This window comes from Lupinus angustifolius, chromosome LG06, assembly GCF_001865875.1.
Source record: "Lupinus angustifolius cultivar Tanjil chromosome LG06, LupAngTanjil_v1.0, whole genome shotgun sequence".
Taxonomy (NCBI): domain Eukaryota; kingdom Viridiplantae; phylum Streptophyta; class Magnoliopsida; order Fabales; family Fabaceae; genus Lupinus; species Lupinus angustifolius.
The window spans coordinates 21002543-21019966 of record NC_032014.1 but is presented as its reverse complement, the minus strand read 5'-3'; the positions used below and the strand labels follow the sequence as shown (position 1 = coordinate 21019966).

At 33.0% G+C, this 17424-nt stretch overlaps 1 protein-coding gene across 1 annotated transcript; it reads right to left on the bottom strand.

Annotated features, from left to right (window-relative positions):
* Window positions 8010-15188, bottom strand: LOC109350148 (FRIGIDA-like protein 3). Its single transcript, XM_019591302.1, has 4 exons — window positions 15025-15188; window positions 9482-10529; window positions 8753-8928; window positions 8010-8644 (listed from the first exon to the last, which is right to left on the bottom strand). Exons 2-4 carry the CDS (start codon window positions 10509-10511, stop codon window positions 8219-8221), a joined length of 1632 nt encoding a protein of 543 aa, XP_019446847.1. The 5' UTR covers window positions 10512-10529; window positions 15025-15188; the 3' UTR covers window positions 8010-8218.

Below are 17424 nucleotides of genomic sequence, written 5' to 3'. Positions count from 1 at the left end.
TAGATGTTACTTTGGCAACATATTACATCAATTAAATAAAAAATAATTACCAGACAAAAGGAAAACAATATGTGTTCATTATAAAAAATTATGATCTTGGAATTAAAATTTTCCGATTTGATATCTTTTATGATTAACAAATTTAATCCAATAATATAATTCCAAATCAAAAAAAGATATTACATATATTTCAGCACAAAAAATGGATGCAATTTTAATCAAATACAAAATAGATCCAGAGTGAAAAGCATAAAAAGATATATGCAAATCCTTATCAAAAATTTCAAATCGAATATGATCATGCATATCTTAAAACACATATGTAACACTACATATATACACTCGCACACACTAACATAATAAAATATATATAATTTTAAACATTAACCATAACCATTATATATATATATTAACTTTAATCAGTAATTCCATATATACAACAACCTCAAGTTAAAAACAATTACATATGTATATATGTATATTTTAATTCACAATATATACCAGGTCATGAATTACAGATTATATATGTATAAAATAAAAATACATCTTAACACATATATACCTTATACATATACTTTAACAAATTGCAAAATTGAAAGTGACAAAAGTCAATGTCCAACAATAAGACATTAGTGCACTTGATATACATGTTGCATAACAGAGTCATAAAAATTATTACAATGTTCATGCACATATTTGAATATATACTTCAACAGATGTTGCAAGGATTCATAATACAAATTACTCAGAATTCAAATAAGCAGAAGCAGATAAAAGTTATCATCATTATTCCTAAATATCAAATTTTCATAACAAATAGCGAAAGTATAAAAATTCTCAAATTTAAAAAATTATTGTTCATAAAAAATTGGGAAAAACATCTTTAATGGAGAACCATAAAATTCATAACCTAAAGCTCTGATACCACTTGTTAGATATTTCCTGATGATTGGTGAAATATCAATCCTATGATCTTGAATCTCATGATTCCCACACATAATATAAAACAAGGATATAAAGTCATACTTGAATCCATGTTCTCATATCTACTCATTTGATATACTTTTTGAGAGAGTTTTGGTATAATGGTCTACCTCAACCAAATCCTGAATTCCTTTTGGGACCTTCGTTTTCTCTCTGATGGGGAGATGTGAAAACTGTTTGTAATTTGGTGTATATTGGGGACCTTAACAATTCCTTATGTGTTAACTTATAGGGTCCCCATTATCCTCTACATGTCAACCGTTTGAGTATCCACTCATTAAGCTCATATCCGCTATCAATTTTAGAAGTTCTATGGGTTTTCAGAAATTAGATCACTTATTTTGTAACCCAAAATAATTAGTTGATATAATTGTATTAAATATATGATGTCCACCTTAATTAGAAACTATAAATTTCTAATATTTTGGTAACTGTGGATAAGTAATGTAAAACCAATATTAAAATTTTTCTATTTTTTTAAGAGCCAACATTTTATATTTTCCAATATTTACTTTAAAAATTTAGTTTCTTATCCATTATGATTAGGACAATGGTAAATAAAACCCTTCATAAACAAAATAAAAAATGAGAATGAAGGTGGAAAGCGCAGAGTTAGAAAATCGAATCCTACCAAAACCTCAAAAATCATATATTAAATTTAATTGGTCAAAGTACCAGATTATATCACATATAATTAAGAGTAAATACTTATTTAAATCTCTCTTATTTTTTGACCTTGCTACTTTTGTACCTCAAAAATTGAGAACCTCAAAATAGTCCCAAAATATCAAATATCCTCAAATTAGTCTCTATTATACGTTGTAAAACATGTTAAAAATGACAAATTTGACTATATATTAAAAAAACTAGGATCATTTTGGTTTTTTGAATTTTCGAGAGACCAAATTGATAAGGTCGAAAAACATGATGGATTGAAATGAATATTTACTCTATAATTAATAATTATTTATAAATATATAATTATATAAACACAAAAAAATTAATTAGTAATTATGTATAATTACATTGAAGTAACGCATATCATTTTTTGGACCGAGATCAAACAAAATATTAGAGTATTGTTCTGTTTTTTTAATTTAAGAAATCGTCTGGTTCATTTCTCGTGTTATTCCAGTTTAATACAATCGTATCAGAATTTCTCTGATTCAAAACATCCCAATCTCTCATTTAATTAAGACCACAAACCAAAGTAACTTTCATCTCCAATCAGCAATTAAACCATCCTACCCATTCCTGACAACATTACTTAAAACAATGTGATGGACAAAAATGAAATAAGCGGATGATATAGCTAAATAAAAAGTCAAGAAACTTATAATCAGTTGCAACTTGAGTTTTATGTTTTTTTAGCGTAGTTAAATGGCAAAGTGTAAAAGTTCAAGCTTCCTTCCACGAATATCAAGCTTTCTTTGACAGTAAACAAAGAAAATAAAGATTGAGATGAAAGGAAATACTCAAAGATGAAAAATACCTCTTCTATGTTGATTGATATTAAAATAAATGAATGAGTATAAGAGAAAGAGCCAAACTCCTTTTATATATAACAACTAACTAAAAATAGAAAGCAAAACAGAAAGCTAACTAACAGATTAACTAGAAGTTTCTAAAATAAGAAAGAAAAGCAAAAATCACAAAAGATCAATCTGAATCATCTTCTTTGGCTTCTTGAGTTGGCTCATTTGCATCTTGATAGGTTTTCAACAACCCCACAAGCTGACATGTGTATGTCAATCATGTTAAGCTTGGAAATTAACTTCTTGAATGTTAATGGATTAAGGGATTTGGTGAAGATGACGACAATTTGTTGAGAGGTGGATATGAGAAGAAGATGAATGGTTTTATTGATGACACGCTCACAAATAACGTGCCAATTTATTTCTATGTGTTTCGTTTTCTCGTGAAAGACTGGATTGGCGGCTATATGTAAGGATGATTTGTTATCACAATATAGGTCAGCCATTAGGCTTCACATGAAGCCATGGCAAGAGCATGATATTCTACTTCTACTAAGGAACGAGATACTATGTTTTGCTTCTTACTTTTCTAGGATATCAAGGAAGATCCCAAGAAAAAGCACCAACCAGTGATAGAACGCCTAATGTCTGGACATGTTGCCCAGTTAGAATCAGAATATCCCTTTATACTGACAGAACTGCTACTAAGGAAGAAAACTCCTTTGCTTGGTGATTGCTTAAGATACTTGAGTATTTTGTTTGCTCCTTGAAGGTGTGTAGTAGTTGGTGCAACAAGATATTGGCTAAGACATCCTATTGCAAAACAGATGTTTGGTCTTGGGTGGGTCAAATATAGCAATTTTTCCATCAGTTTTCTATATAGCGAGGCATCTGTTAGAGAGGTTCTTACTATAGCACTGATTTTGGTATTGTGTTCCATGGGTGTTGATACTAGTTTAGCTCCTAGTAGTCCAATTTGTTACAACAGATCCAAAGTGTATTTTCTTTGGTATAACTGGATTCCATGCCTTGATCTTGCTATCTCCATCCCTAGAAAGAATTTTAGGAGACCAAGATCCTTGATGCTGATTTTTTTTTGCAAGACAAATTTTGTTGAATGGATGTTGTCAAGGTCATTTCCTATTAAAACCAAATCGTCAACATAAACTAATATAATAGTAATTTTGAATTAAAATACTTAATAAAGAGGGAATGATTAGAGTGAGATTTTGTATAACCCATTCACATCAATGTTTCTGCAACTTTTCATGTCATTGCTTGCTAGCAGGTTTGAGGTCATACAATGATTTTTCAAGCTTGCAAACTAGACCAAGTTTGGTGACTTGAAGGCCTTGTGGAATCTGCATGAAAATTACTTCCTTGAGGTCTCCATGTAGAAAAGTAGGGGTGATGTCCAATTGGTAGAGGTGTCAGTTGTGTATGGCAGAAAGAGCAAGAGTTCTGATTGTTGTCATTTTCATCATTGGGCTAAATGTGTCTATATAGTCCACCCTTTTGTTTGGTTGAATCCCTTAGCTACCAATTGTGCATTGTATCTCTCTATTGAACCATTTTCTTTGTGTTTAACTTTAAATACTCATTTGCATCCTATTGCCTTCTTTCCATGTGGAAGGGATGTCAGGACCCATGTATTCTTTGCTTTGAGTGAATCGAGTTCTGCTTGGATTGCTTGTCTCCAACATTCAAGAGTGACAACTTCATTGTAGTGCTCAAATATGGTATTTGAGGATGTAGCTAAGGAAAATTGTCTGTGGTTGGGAGATAAAGAATTGTAGGATATATTGTTACTCATTGGATACTTAGCAGATGTGTGTAAGGTTGAATTAGAGGCTAATGCATAATGGTAGTCATTCAGATAAGTATGTATCTTTCTTGTTCTTTGGGGATATCTAGCTGGTATGGCATTAGTAGGGATGCTATCATCTATAGGGGTGTCATTATTGAGTGCAGGCTGAACATAATTGTCTATTTGGTATGAGAAAGGGTCAGAACTGTTTAAAGGTAATATAGGAAGATAATGTTTGTCTACAACCTCATGACTAACCTTCTCATAAGGGAAAACATATTCAAAGAAAGAGACATTTCTTGATATAAAAATTTCATTTGTGTTTATGTCAAGTAAAATATAACCTTTGGTTCCATCTTTGAAACCTAAAAGGATGCATTTTCTGGATCTAGGATCCAATTTACCTATTTGGGAAAGTAAAGTGGAAGCAAAACAAAGGCTTTGAAAGACCTTTAGGTCTTTGATGTCAGGCATGCAGTCATATAGGATCTGAAAATGAGCTTTGTTGTTAAAAAAGGTGTTTAGCTGCCTATTTATTAGGCATATTGCATGTGACACTACATAGTTCCAGTAGTATTGGGGAATGTTAGATTGAAAAATCAAGGATCTTGCAACTATAAGGATGTGTTGGTGCTTCCTCTCAACAATATCATTTTGTTGAGGGGTTTCAACACATGTAATTTGATGTAAGATGCCCTTAGAAAGATAAAAATCTTTCATAATGAATTCCTTCCATTTTCATTTCTTATGCATTTTATTTTGTGTTTAAACTGAGTTTCAACATATGTAGTGAATTCCTTAATCAATTGACTTGTTTCAGATTTTTGTCTCATGAAGAATATCGATGTCAATCTAGATTTATCATCAACGATAATAAGGAAGTATTTGTATCCAAATGTATAGGGAATAGATAGGCCCCCCAAATATCCATGTAAACCAAATAAAAAATGCAAGCAAAAATGATATTACTAACAGAATAAGGAAGTCTATGATGTTTAGCTAAATGACAGGTTTCACATGCATCAATAGTTTTATTACAATGTATAAAGGGAAAACATCTTTGCATAGTAAGCATTTTTTGGTGTGATAGGTGTCTTAATCTAGAGTGCCACAAGTTCTTATCATCATAGCTAAAATGAGAATTGATATTATGTGGTTTGGGGTAATTTCTGCTAGTTAGCATCAATGCATAAAGTCTTGCTTTTAGTTCAGATGCACCAATCATCCTCAAGGAGTGTGATTCTTGGATTTTGCAGCCATTATTTGTAAAAGTTAGCGTGCAGGGTAGTGTGGATGTGAGTCTAGATATGGATATTAAGTTGAAATTGAAATTAGGGATGTATAGTACATCAATGATGTATAGGAATGCAATGAATACCACTTTCCCTGAATAGTGTGCAACTACCTGAGGTTTGTTAGGCAGTGTGATAGGCAAGGGTTGAATTTCTTTAAAGTTTTGAAATTCTGCTAGGTAGTTACAGACATGGTATGTAGCTCCTATGTCAAGAATCCAAGAGCTAATCTTGGATGTGTTACCAAAAGATAGAGAATTACCTCATGCAGGGTGATTAGTTTTGGTTGGTTGGTCAGAATTTGGACCAATCTGGTTGACACTGTGACTCTTTTGACTCATTGATTATTGGATGAGTGTCATGATATGATTCTTTTGCTCAGGTGTAAAGGAGTGTGCAACTTCGATTGTGTTGTCATTTTTCCCAAGATCATCAAAATTTGGTGCTTCATTCAATTGGTCATTAGAATTCAAGGCAATATATTTGTTTGCACTACTTGAATTAGTGAAGTAGTTTAGGGGAAACCCATATTTCTTGTAGAAAATATCCATTGTGTCCAATCTTTTGGCAGAATATGCATATGGTCTTCTGACCTCTTTCTTGGGTGGATGATCTTCCTGATACTTGATATATGTTTCCATTTGTCCCTCTAAGAATTCTTCCTCTTCCCCTTGTTCTTAGTTCAGCAGATATGTTGGAAAAACCAAAAAAATTGGCCAGTTATCTTGGCTCTTATGATAGCATTTGTCTTTCTTGTTAGGGAAGAATAGAAAAGACTTTGTTTATGGATGGTAGGGGTTCCATTAACATGATATGTGACCTTACTATAGAGAATTGATCATTCAATCATCTTAAGAAACAAATCCCATAATCATTTATCTATAACCCTTTATGGTATGTAGAAGAATATAATTACATTTTAGACTAGTGGGAATTGGTCTATAGTCATCTAATTGTTGTCATAGCCCTTTCATTTGAGTATAGTAGGTGTATAAGCTAGAATTACTTTGTTTAATGGAATGAATCTTACCAATCAAATCTGATATCCTAAAAACATCAGCATGATGGTACCTTTCATAAAGGTCTTCCTAGATTTCATGTGTAATGTTCATCCATAGAACACTTTGTATGATTGAGGCTTCAATTGAATGAGTGAGCCAAGATACTACAAGGTTGTTGCACCTGTTCCATGTAGTGATCATTGGGTCACTAGTTGGTGGTTTTGGCAGTGTTCCATCGATCAACTCCAATTTGTTCTTCGATGCAAGGGCCATGGTCATAGCACGAGACTATTGGTGATAATTTGCTCCATTCAAAAGAGAGGAGACGAAGACAACACCTGGATTTTCGTTTGAGTTCAAGAAATAGGGGCTGAAATGATCAAGAATAGGATTTTCCAATTGATTCACCATGTTGAAAGACTTAATAAGACTTGAAAGTGTGAGATTTCTGACAGATGAAGGTTTCTTGAATCTTCTAATTGAGGTGATAATATGATGATGAAAAAGGGTGAAGAAAGAGGAATAACAATGAAGAAGAAACTACACATCAAAGCAGAGACATCCTCAAAGAGGGTACTCTGATACCATGTAAAAGTTCAAGCTTCCTTCCATGGCTATCCAGCTTTCATTTACAGTAAACAAAGGAAACAAAGATTGAAATGAAGAGATGAAAGAAAACACTCAAACATGAAAAATATCTCTTTTATATTTATTGATATTAAACTGAATGAATGATTACAAGAGAAAGAGCTAATCTCCTTTTATATATAACAACTAACTAAAAATAGAAAGGAAAACAAAAAGCTAACTAACAGATTAATTAGAAGTTTCTAAAAGAAGGAAAAGCAAAAATAAAAAAAGATCAATCTGAATCATCTTGTTGAGCTTCTTGAGTGGGCTCCTTTGTATCTTGATAGGTTTTTAACACAAAGCATGGGAATTTTCTCAACAGAGTATACCACACAACTTTGGGCAATTAGTCAATATATCATCTTTTCTGTTTTGTTTGAGGTTTGGAATTTGTCATTTGATGCGCATAACCATCACAGAAACGACCTCAAAGACTTCATGGTTGAACTTGGAAGGCTCTTAAAAGTCAATCTTTTAAATCACATGTTACTCATCTTTTGGATTGTTGTGACTCTTCATTTTAATATGAACAAAATCTTATCTTTCAAGGCCAAAAAACCTAAACATATTTGACTGTGTATCAATCTCACAAAGGGTAAAATTCCAAGCATCATCTTCCATGAAACACCAGATATTGCAGAACTGTTTCCAAAATATAATACAATTCTTCATACCTTGATAATAATACAGCTAAAGTTTACTCTCAGACCCTACTAGATAAGAGCCTTGTGTATTACAATCCTTTTGTTTTAGTGAAACCTTCATACCTTCATAATAATATGCCTAAAGTTTACTCCTATGTGAGGTAAGTATGAAAAGGGATAGAAATACAAGAACTTGATTTAACATAAGTTACAATTGGATCATTAGAAAGAAATACAAGAGTGTGTCTATCCTTAAGCATAGTTAGAAGCTCAGAATGAAAATAAAAACAAAAGGCCAAATTTTCAAATGCAGAAGTAGAACCACTAGTTGGTTCAACCTCCTTCTAATGTCTGTAGTCTATCCAATAATGCTTAGATGTAAAAATCACAACATATAAGGATTGTATGGTGTATGATGATCATAGTTAGAAGGAGGGACATTAGCTGGTTGAGTGTGTATGGTTTGGCCAGGAACTTGATAATCATATGCAATTGCACCAGCATGGGAATACCTGTCAGGAGTTCCTGTGTATGTTGTCCGAACCGGGGGAACATGCCTACCCACGACTCCAGCCGAAGCAGTGGCGCCACCAAATGAACGAGATGAAGAATATCTCTCGTTTGCCCTTGGCCTCTTTGATTGATGACGTTTGTTAAACTCTCCACTTCTCTTTTTATCGGGATTGGTCCTCTGTAGTTGACTTACCCTTTTCTGAAGTGTATCAAGTGGGTAGTCAGATTGAAGATTGTATTCTTCAATGCACTTAATTACAGCCTTCACTGCTCTAAGCTCTCGCACATTGGCATCATTCTGCAAATAAATGAGAACATAAAATAGGACACAATAATGCAGAACACGAGAAAAGTCCCGAATGAAGACGGTCACTTGATTTGAACCTCAACCGAGCAAAAACCATACCTTTGCACTTAGAACATCACTAACACCTCCCGCCTTTACTTGTAAATTTCTCCTTTGGTTCTTTAGGTATTCCTTCAAAAGGGGCACAGAGGCGAAGCTATCTTCAAGCTTGAAGGCATGAATAAAATGTACAGCAGAGATTTGTTTCTCATTACTGATTAATGACTCCACAATAGCTGCATAAATAGTGAAATTAGTATAAGAAATATCTGGCAAATTCATAATTGCGTTACCGATTAGCATATAAATCAAAACAAAAGCAGCAGAATATATGTCCCACATATCTTCACCTGGAAAGGTAATCTGACTACCATGCCCTAAGCCTGAGAGGATTTTAAAACCCCAGGAATTTAAAACAGAAGGGGAGCATTTCCAGCCACTCAAAGGAAGGGAGCATGGAGGTTGAAAGAGAAAAGAGTGTTTAGATTAAAGGTTGTTGGAGGATTTCAAAATTCCACCTCCTAATTTCGTATTTCAAATACTTCATCCTGAGTGGAAGAATGGCTAACTATAATTCCAAAAAAACTACGAATTTCTTTGACCAAAAGCAGGGTTGTATAGGAAAATATATTAAATACACTTGTCAATTACACTCCCCTTAAATTAACTTATCAATACACACAAAAGAAAATTATTCATCTAGTGTAGGAATAGGATGATATCTAATAGGAATACCCTTCACCGCAGACTTTACAAGTCAGTTTATTTAAAAGACACCAAGTCACCAACCTGGCACTTTGTGGATTAACCCAACAGAGCGGCATAGCTCTGGTGCCCGCTTACGCTGAGAAACTGCAAGTACAAGCTTGCGGAGTTCTTCTTCATCAAACTCTGAAGCAATCCTAAAAGTTGAAAGAACTTGCAAGAATGCCTCTGCTTCCAATGAATTTCCATTGGCACTATCAATGTCTGCTCTAGCTAACTCGGGCCTCCACTCATCAGCAATTGCCTTGGCTTGCTGCTTGGTTTCAGGTTTCAGAAAGTAATCTGCACCTGGGTCAGCCCTTGCCGATAAGGTGGCTAAGGCTTCCAAAATTATAATACAAGACTTTTGTCTGCCATGAAGGGCAGCATCCCTTTTATCTTTTGGATTGGCGGGGTAAAACCCCTTCAGAGAATCAAGCACCAACTGTGCCGGATCAGTTGCACTTTCTAATGCAACAGAAATTACTTCACGAATAACAGACAGATTTTTCTTATTCTCCTCAATATAATTCAAAAGACCGCTCACATTCATTTGCTCACAATAATTTGTCAGCACAGAAAGTGGCCTAAACTCAACTGCCACGCCTTCAGAATTTTCACTTGGTTTATGAGGAAAATCCTCCTCTGAATCTGTATTGCCAAGAGAGTTGCTTACCTCGTTATTTTTGTTCTCCCCATCATATACAAACTCCAAACTTGCAGTTTGATGAATGGCACGAGCTTCTGCAATGGAAGCAACAGCAGCATCTTTAAGCTCCTGCAGCCGATCTAAGAGGTCTTGCTCTTTAGAATCAACTGCCACCTTTCTCTCTGCAACTATTGTATCCATTTCTATTTGTTTCTCTTCATACACTTTCACTTTGGCTTCCACCTCTTCAAGTTGCTTCTTCAATGTTACCTCAAGGTCAAGGAAATGTTGCTTAATTTCAACCCACTGAATCTTGTTTTCAAAATTCACTTTTCGAGCTTCCAATTCAAGAAATGCCTGTGAAAGCTGCTCCATCAGTGCCTCTGTATTATTTTCCATGCTTTGCTCCGAGTCACCCATATTCATGCAGAGTGGTCAACAGACCTTCAAGAACAATTCAATTTAATGGTTAGAAGCTCTTACAGACCATAATAATACCATAATAAAAACATCATATAATAATTGCTGCTAAATCCCTCTATCACACGTGTTGAAGATTGGCACAAATTAAGGAAAATCAACGGATTATAATGTGTGTAGTTTTATGTCTTTAAATGTATATTAGTGCAAGCCGATTTCTAGCATTTCCTATTTATTAGATTAGCAATTATAAGGAGAATAATTTCCCACGTTCTTAGGCTAGATTAGCGCCCAACTTTAACCTCCTAGTGTGTAGATTCTACTTTGTATTATTGTAAAAATTACACAGAAATAAATTAGAATTATGTATGGTATCAGATCTCGATATGATCCATCTCTAGGAGTTTAGTGGTAGCGACTCAATAGAATTTATGATTGCAAGTCCCCGAGGTCATAGGTTCGAGGGGAATAAAATACTACAAGGGTATCTAAGCTTGAAGGGTGGCACACTCAATAAATTCATTGGCCCAGAGGGGTCGCATGTCAAGGCTGATGTGTTATAGGTACTCTTGTAGTGGCTTAGAGGAATAATTTATTACATGCTCAAAATACTAGCAAGGAAAAAACAAAGTCATGGATTGTTGACTCAGAGGCTTCGGATCATATGGCTGGAAATTTTAACTTGTTTAATAGTTATTCTCCTTGTCACTTTAATTTCATTGTCTGAATAGCAGATGGCACACATTCTAAGGTCATGGATACATGATCAATTATTCTCTCACCTAATATTACACTTGAATTACCAAGATCATAAAAGATTAGAAATATGTTACTAAATTCTCCCCTAACTTGTGTGAATTTCAGATTTTGGAGTCGGGGAAGACAATTATCAATGCTAAAGAGTGTGTTGGACTCTACCTAATTCAAGTTGAAGAATTAGAAAGAGGACTCAAGAGCCAGTCATATGCAGTAGCTATTGTTCAAGTACTGGCAATTCCATAATGTTGTGGCACTGTCGACTAGAACACCCAAATTTCATGTACATGGAAAAAGTATTTCCTTCATTATTCAATACAAATCAGAAGCATTTTCAATGTGAAATTTGTCAATTGTTCAAACATACACGTAGCCAATACCCACTCCTCCAACCCTATAAGCCATCCTGACGTTTTTCCCTTATTTATAGTGATGTACAGGGACCATCACAAATTAAAAATGTTATTGTTTCAAGATGGTTTGTCACATTTATTGACGATCCCACATGTGTTACATGGGTGTTTCTAAAGAAGGAAAAATCAGAAGTAGGAATTATCTTTTAGGTCTTTCATAACATGGTGAAAACCCAATTTCAAAGTATGATCCAAGTACTCAGAACTGACCATGGTCATGAGTACTATAATTTTGTACGAAGTTCTCTTGTGTGGATACTCCATAACATAACAGAGTTGTCGAAAGGAAGAATAAACATATTTTGGAAGTAACTAAATCAATCATGTTAGCCACAAATGCCCCAAAACAGATTTGGGAGGCAATGTCCTTTCAGCAACACACCTCATAAATAGAATGCCTTCCTGAATCCTCAACCTCATTTATGAGAGGAGGAGGAAGGAAGTAGAGTCTAGCACAACTCCACTACAAAGCCATGAATCTCACCAAATTCTAGAAAATGAAATTCTTATAGGTAATGTAGTGCCAAACATTGTTGATATTGATATTCCAATTGCCATAAGAAAAGGGTGGGAACTTGCACTCAACACCCTCACCCTATTGAGAAACATGTTTCCTGTGGAATATTGTCACAAAACTACAAGTCATTTGTAGTAGTTGTTGACAACATAGAAATTCCAAGAAATGTTCAAGAAGCTCTATAGAAACCTAAATGGGCAGTAGTTGTAACCGAAGTCCAAGCACTAGTAAAAAATGGCATTTGGAAATCACCACCATACCTGAAGGGAAAGAGATCAGTGGATATTTTCAGTTAAACACAATGCAGATGGGAGTATAAACAGGTACAAGGCCCGATTAGTTGCAAAGGGATTTAACAATCATATGGAGTGGACTATGAACATATGTTTGCACCTGTGGCAAGACTCAACTCAGTCTATGTCCTATTATCCTTGGCAACAAATCTAGATTGGCCTATACATCAATTAGATATAAAGAATGCATTCCTAAACTTCTAGAAGAGGTGTATATGCAAATACCTCACGAGCTTGAATTACCTAACACCTCAAACATGGTATGAAAAATCCATAAATCTCTATATGGCCTAAAACAATCTCCAAGGGCATGGCTTAATAGACTAACAAGAGTTGTCAAGGAAGATGGCTTTGCCGATGCTAAACATACCACATTATGCTTGTTAAGCACTCTATGAACAGAAAATAGCCTTATTTATTGTCTATGTTGATAATATTGATATTATTGGAGATGATCATAATCAAATCAACCACCTCAAGAGTATCTTAACCAAATAATTTAAAGTCAAAGATTTGGACCAACTCTATTACTTTCTACGAATGGAAATTGCTCGAACAAGGGATGGTATTTATATTTCTCAAAGGGAGTGCACTCTAGACTTACTGAAAGAAACAAGGATGCTTGGATGCAAAACTGCTAATACTCCCATAGAACCCGTGAAATGGAGTGAAGAAGAAAATGTACCAACTAGTAAGGATAGATACCAAAGCCTAGTTGCAAAATTAATCTACTTAACTCACACTAGACCTAACATTTGTTTGCTAGAAGTTTGGCTAGTCCCTCCATGTCCAACCTAACTTAGACTCACATGAAGACTTTAAATAGAATCCTATAATACCTAAAGGGTACATGTGGCCGCTGGTTCCACTTCTAGAAGAGTTCAAAGCAAGGAATTGAAGTCCATACCGACTCAAATTGGGCAGGGAGTTTATTTGACAGGAAATCCACTAAAGGCTACTACACATTTTTATGGGGAAACTTGGTAACTTGGAGAAGTAAGAAACAATTTTGGTTGCTAGAAGTAGTGCAGAAGCTGATTTCAGAGCTACGACACAAGGAACTTGTGAAGAGATTTGGCTTAAACGAATGTTGGATGAGATCAAAATTCCTACTAACTACACTATGAGAGTACTTTGTGACAACAAGGCTGCTATAAGAATTGTGAAGAACTCGGTTCACCATGATAGAACAAACCATGTGAAAATTGATAGACACTTCATCAAGGAGAAAATTAATGATAAGATTATGTGTTGATCACATCTAATCAAGAAGGCAAACAACTGACATTCTAACAAAGGCCCTTCCAAGATCAGGTCTAATCTGGGTATGATAGATTGGGGGGGGGGGTTGAAGATTGGCACAAATTAAGGAGAATCAGCAAATTCTAATTTGTATAGTTTTATGACAGCTTTATGTCTTTAAATGTACATTAGTATTAGCTGATTTCTAGATTTTCCTATTTATTAGAATTAGCAATTATAAACATAATAACTTCTCTCACTCTTAGGCTACATTATTGCCCATGTTTAATCTCCTAATGTGTATAAATTTTGCTTTGTATTATTGTAAAAGTTACACAGAAACAAATCAAAATTCTACAACAAGAAATTGAACTGTCCATGTAAAGAACAGGAGAAAAATTGTATTAAATTAAAAAGAACAAATATTTTGTGAAATATTCAAAATTGTTAGTATGTTATTTGTTGAATTACATAACTTTCCAAAAGACCAAATAAGATGCTCATAATTAACACTAACATTAACCTGGCATTTGATATCTCCAATTCTTTACCACAATTTCAAAGGGTACCTCCCACCTCCCTCTTCATACTTCCCTTATCCAAATTAGCTAGAATAATTATGTTTTTTCAAGTCAAAACACGAAACATATAAATACTTTATTATCAAATGAATCAAAATAATTGGGTCATATTTCCCTTTATATAAGGCTCAGTTTGGCATAATTGATAGAAAGGGCAGATAAAGGCTGAAAACCCAGGTAGTGATAGCTAACTTATAGAGCTAGAATTATTTTGGTAAAACGAATTGATCAAGTGGCTGATGAGTGTACATGATGTAAGAGGGCTTATATGACATAAGTTTGTTCAATCGGCTCATATCAAGTCTGAATTATCCAGGCCTTTTCTAAAAATCCTCTGAAGCTCTAACCAAACAGAAACTCACTGATCAATGTATAATTCGCTCTAATGTCTTGCCAAACACACTCCAACTCTTCATCTGGTTAATAGAATAAGGTAAGCCTCATATGGTTTTTGGTCTCAAACCCTCGATATCTGAAGTTCGCTAGAATCCGACAAATCCAAATTGAACTAGAAAATTTATTTAAGGGTTCGTTTGTGAGTTGAGTTTTGGAGGATAATAGACAAAAGGGGAAGAGTTTGGAGCTACAGAACACTATGGACTTCTAATTTTTTTATTCACATGACTCGAACCCGAGACTTTGTTTAACAAAAATTCATAGGTCATCACAAATAAAAGATGAAGAAAAAGAAGGGATAAAGAAAGTTAATAGTAATACCTCAATTGCGAGCTTGTGATTTGACCTAATTTGAAAGATTGAGTGTCCGAATTCGAGGATGGGAAATTGAAAAATGTGGCCACGGTTCCGATCACTGACCTAAGTAGCTAAGTGCGGCGCTTTTTTGGAGAGAAAGACGAAAGGATGAATATTGAGAGAGAAGGGTAAAGATGTCCACGTATTTTAGAGGCAAAGCAGTAATTTTGCTTAAATAGTATATGACTTTAATTAATAGACTTAATTACACTGAGTCTTCTCCTTGAGTTTTAGTGAAATTACACAAATTATTCCTCATTTTTTCCTATTTTTTTATATTTTTATTATACTGATCACCCCTGCATGATAAATAGGTGTAATATTTTAAATAAAAAATGTGATAAATACAATTATGTTAAACAAAACATGGTATATTGTGAGGAAAAATTCAAATAATATACAAATCAATGTATCTTTATTATTTTTTGTTATAAAATGCATCAACAATTCTAAAGAGATATTGTTTAAATTGCTCTTATACTATATCGTAACGAACAAAAAATAATAAAGATGTATCAACTCATATATTATTTGGATTTGTCTCCATAATATACTATATTTTATTTAATTTAATTGGATTTATCATATTTTTTATTTAAAAAATTACATTTATTTCTCATGGAGGGTGGTCGGTGTAACGAAAGTATAAAAATTAGGGGGTCCGTATAGATGTAGAAAAGTGAGGGGTGGTTTGTGTAATTTTGCTAAAACTCAAGGGGTATCGGTGTAATTTACTCTAATTAATATTTACTAGCAAGTTAAACCGACAATATTTTTTTGCTACATATTACGAACACATATTTTTTTTCCTACATATTTTTTTGTTACATATTTAAGAACACATATGTTACTCATGTATTTGCATGGTTAAAGTACACATGTTGTCTGTCTATTCATATTATTAAGAACATACATGTGACTCGTGTATTCGTATGGTTAAAAATACACATATATCCGCATTACTAAAAAATATATGTTCGCATAGTTAAAACACACATGTTAACACATACATTCGTATTATTAAGAACACATGTATTACTCATGTATTTGTCTTTTCAAACACATAAGGAAAAAAATTACAATTTCAAATTTAATTTTTCTAATGAAAATATGAAACCGAAATATGATACTATGTGATTTTTTTAAATAAATATTTTAAAAGTTGTACAAAATGAATTAATTTTATAATGTAAATAGGAAAATCAAATGGTTATATTATATGATTTTTTTTAATTTAAAAAACTAGCAAGTTACCTATGCGAATACACGGGGCGGTGTTTTTTACTACATGATTAAAATATACATATTATATCTATATTGTTTCTTTCAGCATAAGGAATAACTTCAAATTTTGTTATTTTGAAATTGATATATCCTTCAAAATTCAATATTCTTCACTATTTAACCTGACAAATATTAAATATAAACAATATATAGTGTGGAAAAACATGATTTTATGATCCGGAAGACCAAAAATTGAAAATGCATTTAAAAATTTATGAGTTAATAAGTTGAATTTTGGCCGTCATTAGTATTACACGTATCACTAGAATCATAATTATTGTATTTATTTACACCACTTGATATTATTAAGTTTAAAAATATTTGTTTCAACTTAATAACTAATTGAATTGAATTATAAATATTTTTACTTGGAATTAAACTGAAAATATTTCATTTATTTGGTCAATAATTACAATAATTGATGCAAGTAATGTCTTTGGTTATAAAAACTCTTAATTTTTTTAGAATTCTTGTAGATCTGAATAAGTACTTTAAATTATGACATCTATTAGGTTATCAAAATTAACAAATGTATATGTCATTAGGTAGAGAATGACATAGTTATGAAAATTGTAAAAAATAAATAAATAAGATAATAACTAATACAGATCAATATTATTATATTTTGTATGTTAGCGATAATGTACCATTACAATAGTTTATTATCATATTTAAAAATTGTATTATTGTCTTGATTATGTGTCTTTATCCATACAATTTTTATACAATAATATTTTAATGTGCAATGAATGATAGATGACATATAAAATGATTAAATGACATTAATTGAGAACGTTTTAAGATCTATTTAAATGTGTAATTACTACATATTTCATTTACTATATTTAAAACATGTTTTCAAAGTTCCTAACGACTTTAATACATAACTTTAAAGTAAAAACTAAATCATATATCTTCTTACTACAATAGTAACTTTTACTTTCCATCACTGCCATCAATTATAGGGAAATCCAATAGTTTGAATTAGTGAGTAAATCTAAATTATTAATTATCCGTAAAATTGATGGCTAGAATGAAGAATAAATATAAAAACTTACAGTAAGTGGATCTACACTCCAT